This window comes from Salvia miltiorrhiza, chromosome 6 (assembly GCF_028751815.1).
Source record: "Salvia miltiorrhiza cultivar Shanhuang (shh) chromosome 6, IMPLAD_Smil_shh, whole genome shotgun sequence".
Classification (NCBI taxonomy): domain Eukaryota; kingdom Viridiplantae; phylum Streptophyta; class Magnoliopsida; order Lamiales; family Lamiaceae; genus Salvia; species Salvia miltiorrhiza.
In genome coordinates, this window is record NC_080392.1 from 35,776,473 (window position 1) to 35,789,878 (window position 13,406).

The 13,406-nt window shown below is 36.9% G+C and overlaps 2 protein-coding genes across 4 annotated transcripts; one reads left to right on the forward strand and one right to left on the reverse strand.

Annotated features, from left to right (window-relative positions):
• The first annotated feature begins 4,605 nt into the window (after nt 1-4,605).
• Nucleotides 4,606-7,566, forward strand: LOC130989287 (uncharacterized). 3 transcript variants are annotated; one of them, XM_057913243.1, is made up of 6 exons: nt 4,606-4,752; nt 4,918-5,077; nt 5,774-5,964; nt 6,115-6,355; nt 6,796-6,932; nt 7,030-7,566. In XM_057913243.1, the coding sequence occupies exons 2-6, from the start codon at nt 4,963-4,965 to the stop codon at nt 7,255-7,257; spliced, it is 912 nt and encodes a 303-aa protein (XP_057769226.1). In that variant the 5' UTR covers nt 4,606-4,752; nt 4,918-4,962; the 3' UTR covers nt 7,258-7,566. The 3 variants fall into 3 exon arrangements, with proteins under 3 accessions (XP_057769226.1, XP_057769227.1, XP_057769228.1); XM_057913244.1 differs by having other exon boundaries at nt 4,607-4,752; nt 4,903-5,077; XM_057913245.1 differs by having other exon boundaries at nt 4,749-4,849.
• Nucleotides 7,567-9,096: 1,530 nt separating this feature from the next.
• On the reverse strand, nt 9,097-10,688 carry LOC130989288 (probable aquaporin PIP2-8). The gene is made up of 4 exons (XM_057913246.1): nt 10,211-10,688; nt 9,793-10,088; nt 9,443-9,583; nt 9,097-9,373 (listed from the first exon to the last, which is right to left on the reverse strand). The coding sequence occupies exons 1-4, from the start codon at nt 10,500-10,502 to the stop codon at nt 9,254-9,256; spliced, it is 849 nt and encodes a 282-aa protein (XP_057769229.1). The 5' UTR covers nt 10,503-10,688; the 3' UTR covers nt 9,097-9,253.
• Between the last annotated feature and the right edge of the window lie 2,718 nt (nt 10,689-13,406).

Genomic DNA, 13,406 nt, shown 5'->3' on the forward strand with positions numbered 1-13,406 from the left:
GCTAGGTTGCTATGATGTAAGTTGCTATGATGAGTTTCTTATTGTGGATGAGGTTGTGTTCTTGCTGTGATGATTTTCTTGTGCTTGGGCTGTGTCCCTTCAAATGAAAGGGGCTTTACAAAATCTTTTAATAAAAGGCTGTATTTTTTTTCAATCTTTTCAATAAAGAACAAAACGTATTTTGACTTTTTTACACAGTGTGTCCCTTTTATAAAAAAAATTCTAAAGATTCATTTTACAAATTGATTTCTAAATGTCATTTTGCACTTGTATGAGCTTTGATCAGTTCTCTAGTGATCTATCTACCCCATTGTACTCTTCGAGCATCCAATACTTGCTGCTAGCATTCTCATTGTGCCTCTGTTGTGCAAGTCCAGACTTGTAATGAGTTCTAAATCTATTTGCACTCACTTTATTCTATGTTTGTGATTTTTTTTGCTTTCAACATTGATAATTGACCTTGTGCTTGTTGTTCTTTGGTAGCCTTCCACAAACAAGCAATAGAGCTCCTACAACATCCGAACTTGGACATGGCAGCCTTTTGAGTCCCATAAAAAATCTCCCATCGTTGCTATGTTGAAGAAAAAACAATACTATATCTTGTCTCTCTTGTGATGAGAGATCTTTCCTTCTTGTTATGGATGGTTATAGATTTTTTGTTTTTGGACTTTAGTTTGTGGGAATTAAAAAGTGGCAGATTTGCCCTATTTATTGAATGTAAATCTTGATTATGGTGATAGAACATAATTTACTATTCTAGGAATCATATCTCAGCATTGAGTCGGGCCACCGTACGCCGCCATGCCCCACTCGTAGTCCGTTTCGCCGAAAATCGCCTTCGTAAAATCAGACACTATAAAAGTAACGTCGCTTATAAAAGGGGCCGCCCTCTCATCACCATTAGATCCGCAACTAATTTTACGTAATCCTTAGTTGCTTGTGATTTCGAGTTTCTCAGCATCTCCACTACCCTCTGCAACGTCAACTTCTCTACAGTTGTGATAGCGGCAGGGTATCACAATACAATTGCCATAGTACCCCTTGGGGAGCGGCAAATTGACTCGCTTCCGACAATTCACCATGCATGAGATTCTAATCTCCTCCTTAGGGTATAGAGAGAGGGAGATTTCCCGGTACGCCAAGTGCAAGCTGGCGCAATCTTGAAGCTGAAGCAGCCGCAAAAGTGAGGCGGTAGGCTGCTTCGGAGGGCGGAGATGTCGGTGGCACAAAAGAAGAGGTTGCGCTCCACAGTGTGGTCAACTTAGGTGTGGCTTTCTTCACTTGTGTGGCCATACTCGTGGTGTGTGCATGTCTCGCGTGGCGGGGTACTAGCAATAAGGAGGTGCTGACTGATTTTTGGACTTCTACAAGCGGAGAAAAATAAAAGAAGATGAATGGTCTATCTACTGTGAAGTGTGTGAAGTGAGAATTGAATTCTCCCGCTATTAAACAGTAAGTAGGCCCCAAATATTATATAATAAAAAAAATTAGAGAAAATGTAACGTCCGTTCAACCAACGACGAATTTGTTTACTAATCGGTGTCTTAGGGAGTTAAACGCAACGAACGTTGCCATATGATTGTTTTTGCGCATGGAGGGACAACCTTGAGGTTGTATTTGATATTTAACCTTTAATTAAATACACTAAATAAGTGGGCCACCACACTTTACTATCTAATTTAATTTTTCTTAATTCTTGTGCCCAAAAGAACTGTGTCTTTATTATTGGGACGGAGAGAGTAATTTTTAGCAAATTTAAAATGAACCTATTTTACAATAAATCTTATTTATACAATAACCAGTTACCACTCCGTATATATAAATGTATATAAACACAATTTGTAATAAAGAAAACCAAATATTTTAACTTATAAAAAACATCAAAAAATTTAATTTTATAACTGAAAATCGGGCCTTCTCATACTGGGCCTTTTAACAACCCAATACTATAATGCCCAATTAAACGACTATTTAAACCCCATTTTGCAATAAAATTCCCCATAGATTTCTTAGCATCTGCTCAAATCACTGACTGAATCTACTGGTATCTATTTTCTGATTGCTACTTTTCTTTTGGTTCCTTTTCCAATTGTGCTTAGTTTTGATTTTTGTTGCATGCAATGAATATTTATGTCATTTATTTCATGACTTATGTTCATAAATTACTGATGAATTTTGCTGCATTCATTTCCACACACGAACAAAGATTCGAGCATAAATCTGTTTCTGATGTTTAGATTAGGAATTGATATTTGTTGTGATGTATAGATTCTGTTATTGTTTGCTGAGGAAATAAAACGTTTGGGGATGAAAAAATAAATTAAATAAAATAATCCATCGATTTTAGAAACGCATGGATCATGAATGTAGTGATTAATGCTTCAAGATTATAGATGAAACGAAATAAGAGAGCTATAGAGAGCTGTTTATGATTTTGAATGTGTTTTTCTTAGTCGGATTCTTGCATCGATGTTTCATCTTCTCTTCTCGTTTTTGGATTTCCACTTACAATATGTGTGTTATTTTTTATTTATTTTTGATAAATTAACAAATAAATTAAAGACTGCGCCACTTTGGGACTCGAACTCAAGACCTTTGACCTTATGCATTAATCACTCTACTGCTAGTTCAATAGAGGCACATGTGTTATTTTTGTTTTGTCTTCATATTTACTTGTCTATATTGATACAATGTCAGTACGATAATGTCATTCTATACATGTGGTATGCATACTCAGTTTGTGATATGTGTATGTTGCAATATTTAATTTACAATGTATGTTGTATATTTAGAATATTAATGATGTCATTTTGTAGGTGTGCCCATAAGGAAAGAAAGGCTGATGGCTCAAGCTAGAGGTTCTTTAGGGATCACCACACATGAGCCCTACGCCGCCTCCGAGCCCCTCTCCGGTCACTCGGAGCTCACGGACACCGCCAAGCTCCCGTCTTCCTCTTGTCTTAAATGCAATGGCTCCAACGAGCATGGAGAATGGTCTGATCTTTGCTCTAACGATGCACGAAAGAGTAGGTCGAAGGTTTCGCGCCATAAGAGGACCAGAAGCATAAACTCTCTTTGCTGTGAGGCCGGGGAGAAGGTCATAAGTGGAGATGGCCGAGTTGATCCTGAGCTCGAGCACGCTCTGCATCAGGTCGAGACACAGAGACGAGCCGTTGAGGATCACCGGTCTGAACGGGAGGAGGTGGAAGAGAAGACCGAGGTGGTTAGGGCTCAAGAGGAGCAGCGCCTGCACGCGTTGGAGCGCCAGCTCCGTGAGCTCTGGGGTTGGAGCGAGGATGCGGAGGGGGCCCTGCTGAAGGCGAAGCTAGAGATCGAGAGGCTCGAGCAGCGCGACCGGGATTCCTTCAATGCTGGCCGCGCTGCTGGTATGCTCGAGATGGCAGCATCGGGCGAGTGCCGTGCTGTCATCCGCCAAGCCACTCTGTTGGGGATCAAGGAATACCTGAGATCCCCGACGTTCGAGCTGACCATGGCGGCAAAAGCTGCCGAGCACGAGGCGATCGGCTTCATGAGGTGCCGATCGCGAGCACTCGAGCTCGGCGGCTTCAAGGAGGGGTTCGACATTGGGTTGCTCGACTCCGCCAAGAGCGGAAAGCTCGAAGAAAGAGTTGATTATATGAAGTAGGCTGTGTTTTTGTGCTGTTTTTGGATGTATGCTGTCCTTGTTTTTTGCAGCTAAATATATCAGATTTCATGTACTTTGCCTTCCTTTTGTATGTCTACGAGGTTGTAATGCTTGCCTATAAATTCTGTTTTGGTTCGTAATTTTTGCTATTCATGAGTTTCGATTTGTAAGTTTAAAAAATGGCTATTAGTCACATATATATTAATTTATTAATTTAGGGTTAATTGTATATAAATTATTATACTTTCAACAAATTTTTATTTTGCATACGATTTTAAAATCTTTATTAAAATATTAGACTATTAATATTGTCTCATTTTACATATTCGTCCATTTTTCCGCGAAAGTTTGGGCTTGAAACAATATCGTTTTCATTCAATTATACAATACGATGTCGGTTCTATTTTTACATACGATCATATTTATGTTACACGAATATATTTATATCATGTTACCACGATGAAAAATGGACGAAAATGAAAAATAAGAAACAAAAAATTAAAGTTCATATGTAACATGAGAATTGATTGAATAAATTATATACCATCAACCCATTAATTTATTATTTTTTTAATTATATCATGAACTATCAATTATAACAAATTTCTTTCAAAAAGGAAAATCACGAAAAATATATAAAAATATTTTTCTTGATACAATTTAAACTTAAGCCACATCAAAATTCATAATGATCTACCCAATGTTAAGTATCGAAATTTTTTATCGAGGAATTTGAATATTAATTGGTCGAGGCCATCAAATAGTGAAAAATTACGAGAAATTATGGATATCTATCCTCTGCAAATTTGGGGTGTGTAACAATATTTTTTCTTAACATACAATTTAGACTTAACCCACGTCAAATTCATTATGATCTTACCTAATTTTTAACTTTCGAAAACTTTTATCGAGGAATTTTAATATTAATTGGGCCTAATAAATTGTAGTTGGTTTTGGGCCGTAGTATGAGGCCCATGTTTCCCAGCCCAAATCGAATGACGGTGCAATGACTCCTTCACGAAAAATTCGCATTATTTATTTCCATAATCTCAAATTTGCACAAGCATCAAACCCTCGCGCCCTAAATTCGATAGCATAAACCAGAGGTACTTTTCTTTTTCAGCTGAATTTTGTTGAGTTGCATTTCTTCGGCCGTAGTTTTGTTTCCGAATTCAGCTGTTGTGATTCGCAATTTGATGTTTGGTTCGTGTTAGGGTTTAGTTAGGGTTAATCTGATGCATAAATTTTTATGTTAGTCCTCTATTATGCAGGTATTTTATACTATTATCTGATTACGGAGAATAAGGGAGGATAGTATGGCTGAAGAGAGAGCAGTTCATCCGGATTGCAGAAATGCGTCGAATCTATATCACGAATGTAGTGATTATTGCTTCAGAGTTATTGCTGAAGCGAACCTGAACGCGAATGCAGGTGATATGCGTGGTTTTTTCTTTTAATCGTGAATCTTAAGGTGTTTTATTTCTTAATTGAAAATTAGAAATAAGAGAGAAAAAGCCAAAAAATTACTGCTTATTTCAGCTATGTTTGGAGTTGCTTCTCTTACGGGGGGGCTTTTCCTCCTCAAATTTGCATGTTTAGATTTGCTGCATATGTTTCTGTAACCAATATGTGCTTAGTGGATATATGGTTTTATGTCATGACTGCATAAACTATTGATGACGTCTCAGAAAAAGCGATCCGATAATTTAGTTAGCTTTTAGCTAGTATCTATTGTTGTGGAAAGCTTGCTAGAAAGCAATTCTATCCACTATGCTTAAATGCATCAAATCATTATCATGAATGTAGTGAAAACTATTTTGAGATATTGCCGAACCCTGGAAGATAACCGACTAAAGTTATATGGGTTGGTGTTTGATTGGTATCTTAATAGTATTTTGCTAAGGTGCTAAGACTTGTTACTGAAATCGGTTGTTGCAAAATACTTACTGAAACTAGATCATTCTTTTGTATTGGCTCACTTTTGCTTTAACTTTTTGTTTGTATAAGGTTCTTCATTCTTAAAATGCTATTCAGTGATATGTTATTTGTATATTCAGATTTCATAATCAATTGTTTCATTATTTGGAAAGTTACAGATTCAACAATCTTTTCTTGTATAATGCCTAGGCGTGGATGCTAATTATCAGGAGCCAAGGCTGGTGGCTGGGCCAGATCAGCAAGAAGAACAGGATGCTGGAAATGATGCCCCCAAGGAGCATTCTGATGGGGAGGTTGATGGGAATGGTGATGATGCTTTAGTTGATTTTGCAAATCTCACAGGAAGGCAGAAGAAGCTATTTGAACTGAGAATGAAAATGGTATGTGCGTTAAAGCGCAACGTGGATGAACATTTTTTTCCTAGTACATCTCAGCATAGACAGAATATACATTGCTCTTGTTGTCATGTCATTTTGGTCCTGGTTTTGTTTATCAGTATTTACAGTTTCGTATTTTTTTTATTCACTCAGAATGAGGCAAGAAAAGCCAATCAGACTGCCATGGTGGCAGAGAAGAAAAAAATGGAAGCTCCAACAGAAGCTAGAGGAGTTTCCAAGCAGAAATGGCTCGAGGAGAGGAAGAAGAAAATTGGAAAACTTTTGGATGCTAATGGCTTGGATATGAGCAAAGCGTATATGCTTGATACACAAGAGATGGCGGAGTCGAAGTACAAAAAGTGGGAGAAAGAGCCTGCCCCTGCTGGGTGGGATGGTAAGTAAGCACACTTTTATGTTTGTTTTATGGAAATTCTGCTGTTTGCAGCATCTCTTACTTTCTAATGTTGTTTTACTGCCATGCACAAACTCAGTATCGTATGTATGTTGAATCGTGCCGTTTGTGAACTAGGAGAGATACTTCATACATAGGATGCACTTCGTATTTTTGCTGGGTGACTGATAACATTGATGGATCAAGCTTAACCTTTGGATGTGTGACGATGCTACTGTTAGTCATTTGATTCATGTTGCTCTAGCTTCTTTAAACACGAAAAGCATGAAAAGTACCACGGTTAAGTTTAGAAAAACATTATTTCATCGATGTGCCTATCTTCATTGGTTTCCCATTTCCTGTACCTCTAGAAATAATTTTTGCAGTGCTCAGTTAGTATATCCTTGCATTGCTACTGACAGATGACTTTTCTCTTTTTACAGTTTTCAATCAAAAAACTCTATATGATGCTCATAACAAAAGGACCAAAAACATTGTGGTAGACCTCGAAGCGTACAACCGACAAAAAGAGGAGGATCCTGAATTCTATCGAGGGGCTTCCAGTCTTCAATATGGAAAGGTAAGCATCACTATATTTCAAGACTGAACCTAGTTCGTTTCGAGATCTCTTTTCCTGGAATGGGGTCGTCGGTATTCATGTTAATGTTATTGGACAGACGCCAAACATCCCAGCCGAGAAGATTGATAAAATGGTCAAAGAGCTTACAAGCAGGGAGGATAAATCAAGGTCCTTCAGTAGGAGGCGCAAGTATCGTGAAGAAAAGGATATTGACTCAATCAATGACCGTAATGAGCACTTCAATAAAAAGATCGAGCGAGCCTTTGGGAAGTACACTTTGGAGATCAAGAACAACCTCGAGCGAGGTACAGCTTTGCCCGACTAAGGTACTGATATATTACCTCCCCTTTTGTCATGGTGTGTGCACTATATGTATTTCTGCATTTGACACTTCACCTTATCTTAAGTAAGAGATGTAAAATAGGAACTAATATGTGTAGTAAAAACAAGTTTCAAGCTACTGTCTACGTGTACCATTTATGTTTTCTACTATTGCCTGAAATTGGCACTAAACACCTCCCACCTTGAGAGAGAGAGAAGGCAGAATTGCGTGTCTGCTTATGTTTCTCCTCTTTCCTGCTATAAATTGTAAGATGTAGCAGACTGCAACCACAAAACAACATCCTTTCTTACCTATCTGTGTTGCATTGGTATCATGAAAATTCAATGTGGTCCCAAATTCATGGTACTTTGGACATATACTTTTTCGTGATTGTGTATAAATAGCTTTTAAATATTCACATCACGAGATATATACTTGGAATTGTTATTCCACACTTTTGCCACAAAACCACGTCCTTTGTTAATTACCCCTCTTAATTCATTCAATGGCTCTCTTCATGTGATCTAGTAACCTCTCCATTCCAAAGTCCCTCTCTCATATCGTAATAAAAAAATATTTCACTATATACAACATCTAGTAGCCTATGGGTGGTATGAAGTAGGTACATTTATATTGCACCAATCTATTGATTTTACGATATGTGGCAGTTGGATCCACATTTTTTTTTTTGAAACATGAGAAAAGCTGTGTAAAACGATGGCTTTAGCGGCCACACATTGCATAATCAATGGGTTAGTATAGTATATATACATATTCCAAATCACATGGTAAGCTAGCAATTCCAAAGTATTTCTCTCTTTCTCACTCACACATCTTCATGAATACTATTTCACTATATATAGCAATTACGGAACGGTCTAAATCACATGGTAAGCTAGCAATTCCAACGTATCTCTCTTTCTCACACATCTTAATTAAAAGTATTTCACTATGTATAGCTTTTATGGGTAGTATCAAGCATGTATATGTACATTTGTATCCATCATTTTTATAGAACATGAAGATGTTTGTGTGAATTATTATTGGCTCTAATTACCACTCTTTGTACAATCAATGGGTTATTATAGTACATATACATATTCGATGGAATTTATCGGGTATGGTTTGGTCGTATTGGGGGGGTTCATAGTCAAAAGTGGATAAAGCATTTGTCACTCATCCACAAAGAAAAAGTTAAGAGATTATGGGGTTGGATTGAAAATATGAAAGTTGGATTCTTGCTATCCTCACAATTATTGTCAAGTGGGTTTACGTGCAGCTTTGCCTTGCTGATTTCAAGTGAGTGTAATTTTGACAACGTCTATTTTGAAAGAGAAAAAAGAAAGAAAACTATATCAAGTAATTAATTAAGTCACAACAAGGACATATACACATGAATCTTCTCGAGTCCGTGAGACAAATAAAATAAAATTAAAACGTTTTGTTGTTTTTATATCATAGTGATTGATAGTGGTATCAATTTCAAGATGCTTATTAATAGCGTGCTTTTATTTATATAAGACTATATAATAGTCAGAAGTCGAAATAAATTAGATGGATGGACGTGGACAAGCTCCAACCTTACCTTATAAGTCGGAGGCTACAATAATTGGTAGGGTTAGGTTAAATTAAACGGGTCATCTTACTTTTTCTTCTTCAATCACTGAATAGGTTTTGATTTTGAAAGGCCACTTACTGGAGTGTGATAAATTGTAGAGAGAGAGAGAGACGCGTCATTATGTATATACACAGAGGATGAAAGAAACAACACAAGCATTTTAGCGTCCAAAATAAATACGCAAACCTAACAACACAAAATCAAAAGATTGAATGAGCAACAAAGAAAAGAAAAGAAAAGGCTTTTTTTTTTCATAATTAACATTCTCCTCTCTTCATCATTACACACAAATTTATAGCAAATTAACAGAATTCACAACAGAAAAACTAATTAACAACAAACATCTCAAATCAAACAAGAATCTCTTTCTCTCTCCCTCCCCTAGTTCGTGGGATTGCTCCTGAACGAACCCAGCGCCTTCACCGCGCCGGCCCTCAACACAAACTGATGGTAGATCGCCGCCGCCAGTGCTCCGACCATCGGCCCCACCCAGAAAATCCACTGCACAGAAAACATTTCAGTCACACTTAATTAAACTCTAATCAAATTGCGATGCATTTTTGTACTTACGTGGTCGTCCCACGATTTCTGGTGGCCGTAGATCACGGCGGCGCCGAAGCTCCTCGCCGGGTTAATTCCAGTTCCGGTGATGGGGATGGTGGCCAAATGCACCATGAAGACTGCAAATCCGATTGGAAGGGGAGCCAAAACCTGGAAAACAAAGTCTCAAAAACATTAATAATTAATAATCAACCCTAAATTCAAATTTCAAAAAATGAACCTCAACTTCGATTTTAGTTTTTATTCATCCTGAATTTTGAGAAAATTTTCAGGATTATCACGCCGAGATTGTGGCGGTACATTGAAAAAGTAAATTGAACTCGAGCCTTCAAAATGAAATTCGATGAAAATTTACTTACGGGAATGTGGGAGTCGCGCGCGTTTCTCTTGGGGTCGGTGGCGGAGAAGACGGTGTAGACGAGCACGAAGGTGCCTATGATCTCAGCGCCGAGCGCGGTGCCGGTGTTGTACCCGGGGGCGACGGTGTTTGCGCCGCCGCCGAGGCGATTGTAGGGGCCCTTCATGAAGGCCTTCACCAACCCGACGCCGCAGATGGCGCCCAAGCACTGCGACACGATGTACGAAACCGCCCTAATCAGCGACACCTTCCTCGCCAGGAAGAGCCCGAACGTCACCGCCGGATTAATGTGACCACCTGAAATTGGAGTGAATTAGGGCTTTAGTTAGTTCGTCGGAAAGCCAAATTTGGAGTGAGTTAGGGTTTTAGTTCGTCGGAAAAGGAAATCTCGAGTGAATTAGGGTTTTTCGGTTAGTTACCTGAGATTCCGGCGGTGCAGTAGACGAGGATGAAGATCATGCCACCGAAGGCCCAGGCGATGCCAAGGAGGCCGACGCCGTCGCATTGGTCGGCGGCGTTGAGCTTCTTGTGGCCAATGACGGTGGCGACGGTGACGTAGAGGAAGAGGAGGGTGGCAATGAACTCGGCGATGAGGGCTCTGTAGAAGGACCAGAGCTTCAGCTCGCCTGCACCGATGAACGCCGCCGGGGGCGGGTCCACGTAGTCCTTGCTGCCGTGGGCGGCGGGTTCTTCGCTCACTTCTTTCGTCATCTTAGCTCTCTGTCTCTCTCTCTCTCTCTACTTTCTCTCTCTAGTTTTCTTTTTGGGTTTCTGCAGCTGAGCTGAGTGCGGTGGCGATGGCATTTAAGGTTGGGAGAGACACTTGATGATTAACGGATAAGGTAAGGGTATTTTTGTAATACCATTAAGCTACCTAATATTTTGTTTTCTTTTTCTAATTTAATTTAATATTATTATGGACCCGTCGAATATTAATCTTATCAACTAACATAGCTTTCGGGAAATTTTAATACTATCATTATTTTTCTATTTTTATCATGGATTATCGATTTTAAACTTTAATATTTCACTTATAACAAATTATGCAAGTCTACTTTTTTTTTTCTTTTTTTTTTTGAGAATAATTATGCAAGTCTATTATCGCTTCATTTTTATGTAAGGTGTTTTCTCTTTGTTTGATAATTTATTATGGGAAAATAAATAATAATAATAATAAATTTCCCTTTCAAATTCCTTCTTTTTTTGACTCCTATTTTCTTTTTTATATATTATCACTCCTTAAAATAAAAAGAATGAATGAGAAATAATATAATTTTGTTTCGTTGAAAATGAAAGAAAAGAAATAAATTTTATATCTCTTCTATTTCACAAATTTATCAACGAATGAGAACACACTCTTACTCGAAAACTAAGATAACATGTATACATAAAAGTAAAATTTATTCATCGTGCACTATAAATAATTGATACGGATTAATTAGAAAGTGATTTAATTAGTTGATACGAATTGTGCACTCAAAGATGAAGCAACTATCCTTTCTATTTTTGCTCACAATATTTATCTACGTTATTAAATAAAACAACATTAATTACTTTAAGCATGTGATCATATAACTCCATTTCCCTTTTTGTCGAACTCAAACAAAGATGCCATTTTTCAGTTTTGGAAATGCTGAAATGTGTGATTTAAATTCTAAACCATAATAATAAAAAGAAGCACTCTCTTCGGGAAACTTCCAGTCGACAAGAGGTACCATACTGTTTAGTATCTATAAATAGTAAGTCTTCATATTATGGTAATTAAAAAATATATTATATACTTTTTGTATGACGACAGAAATTCATCAACCTTACCTCAAAAAAAAACCCATCAACCCAAGTAATATTTGGACTACCCAATCATTTTTATAAAGCCAGTCTCAAATAAAAACTTGAATTTGTTATATTGTTTTTTTTGCCAAATCTAAACATATTAGAATATCGGTATTCAGCTCCATCTACAATCTTTAGGCAATTTAAGAGAATTTTTTGCTGTTTTCTTTAGCATTTAAAAGAAACGTTTGATCAAGTTATGTGTAGGCATATTATTAGTTTAATGCATCTTTTTATGATACATCAATCTAAAATAACCAAATTTTTTAACTTGAATGGTTGAGTGAATAATGAAGATATAAGTTCATACTCTCTTTGTGCTGCCTCACTTGGCTCGCTTTCTTTTTTGGCTGTCTGATTTTACTTGGCCTAATTCATTTTTGGCATAAAAAAAAGGTCTAATAATTTACACATAACATTTTATACACAAATGTCATTTGCTCTTATATAACCATGCCAACAATAAATAGGTCAAGTGAGCCTGGATGAAGGGAGAAGAAAGTTAGTGATTAAAGTAGAGTAAGTGGTCCATATTTTACTAATACTGTCTCCGTCCCATGAAGCAAGATCAAGTTTCCTTTGGTCTGTCCCACGAAACAAGACCAATTTTCTAAAAATAATAAAAAATTTATTTTTTATTCACCTTTTTACTTTTTTCACCTACCACACTTAACACACAAAATACCAATTTCTTAATTCTCGTGCCACAAAGAACTAGGTCTTATTTTCACGGAGGGAGTATAAATTACTAAGAAACAAACTAAAATAAAAATATGACTATTAAATTATGGGATAGATCATATTGTAAAATTTCGAGCTATAATTAAAAGTGGAAGGACATAAAAAAAGAAAAGAAAAAAGCAGTTGCACTTAATTAGAGATGTGTATATTGTAAACTACAAATTTGGGATGGAAATTGAATAGGTTGGATTGGGTTTGGACAAAGAGATCAAGTGCAGGAACCTCGTGAGTAAACATGTCGGAATTTACAACTTGTCATCATCAATTTTTGTTTCTTAAAATTCTAAATACCAAAGATAGAGAGAGAGAGAGAGGTGTGGGCCCACCGCAACAGCGAGACCATGTGAGGGCTAATCAATCTGTGTCTGTGGTGTGCTGTGGCTTTACTGCTGTGGGTCCCACTTAACTCAACGGTCCGAAGTCTTTTTCCGGTCACCCACACAATTGTTTAAGTTGTGTTCTGTCCTCTCATTAAAATATACTCCCTCACTCTCCCGAAAACATAATTCTGAACACAAATTTTAATAAAATTATTAAATTTATTATAAATTAATAAAGGTATTCTATCTATTCTACCCCTTCGGTCTCCTAAAACTTATATATGATTGACTTCGACAAAATTTAATTAAAAAATTATTTGTAATAATGATAATAGAGAAAGGGTCCCACATTAAGGGGACGTTTTTATTTTAAAAGGATAGTCTTTATAAATAAAAATAATAAGACTAATACCTTGTTTACTTTGTTTGGATTGAAATTTTGGAATATTCCAAGGCTCTTGATTATTTTTTTTTATCATTTAAACTAGTTTTGTTTTACTTTTATCCTATCAAAAGAGTGAGATTGAATAATTCCTACTCTTGAAATAAAAATACTCAATCATCCATTTTATCAATCATGCAAAGTACGCCCCTGAGGTAAATAGTGTAAGTTAAAATGGTAAAAATTACATTAATTATGTGTGGAGTAGTGTCCAAACATAGAGTATGCATAAATTTGGGAGATGTACAAAAAATGAAATGTATTGCATAAATATGAGGG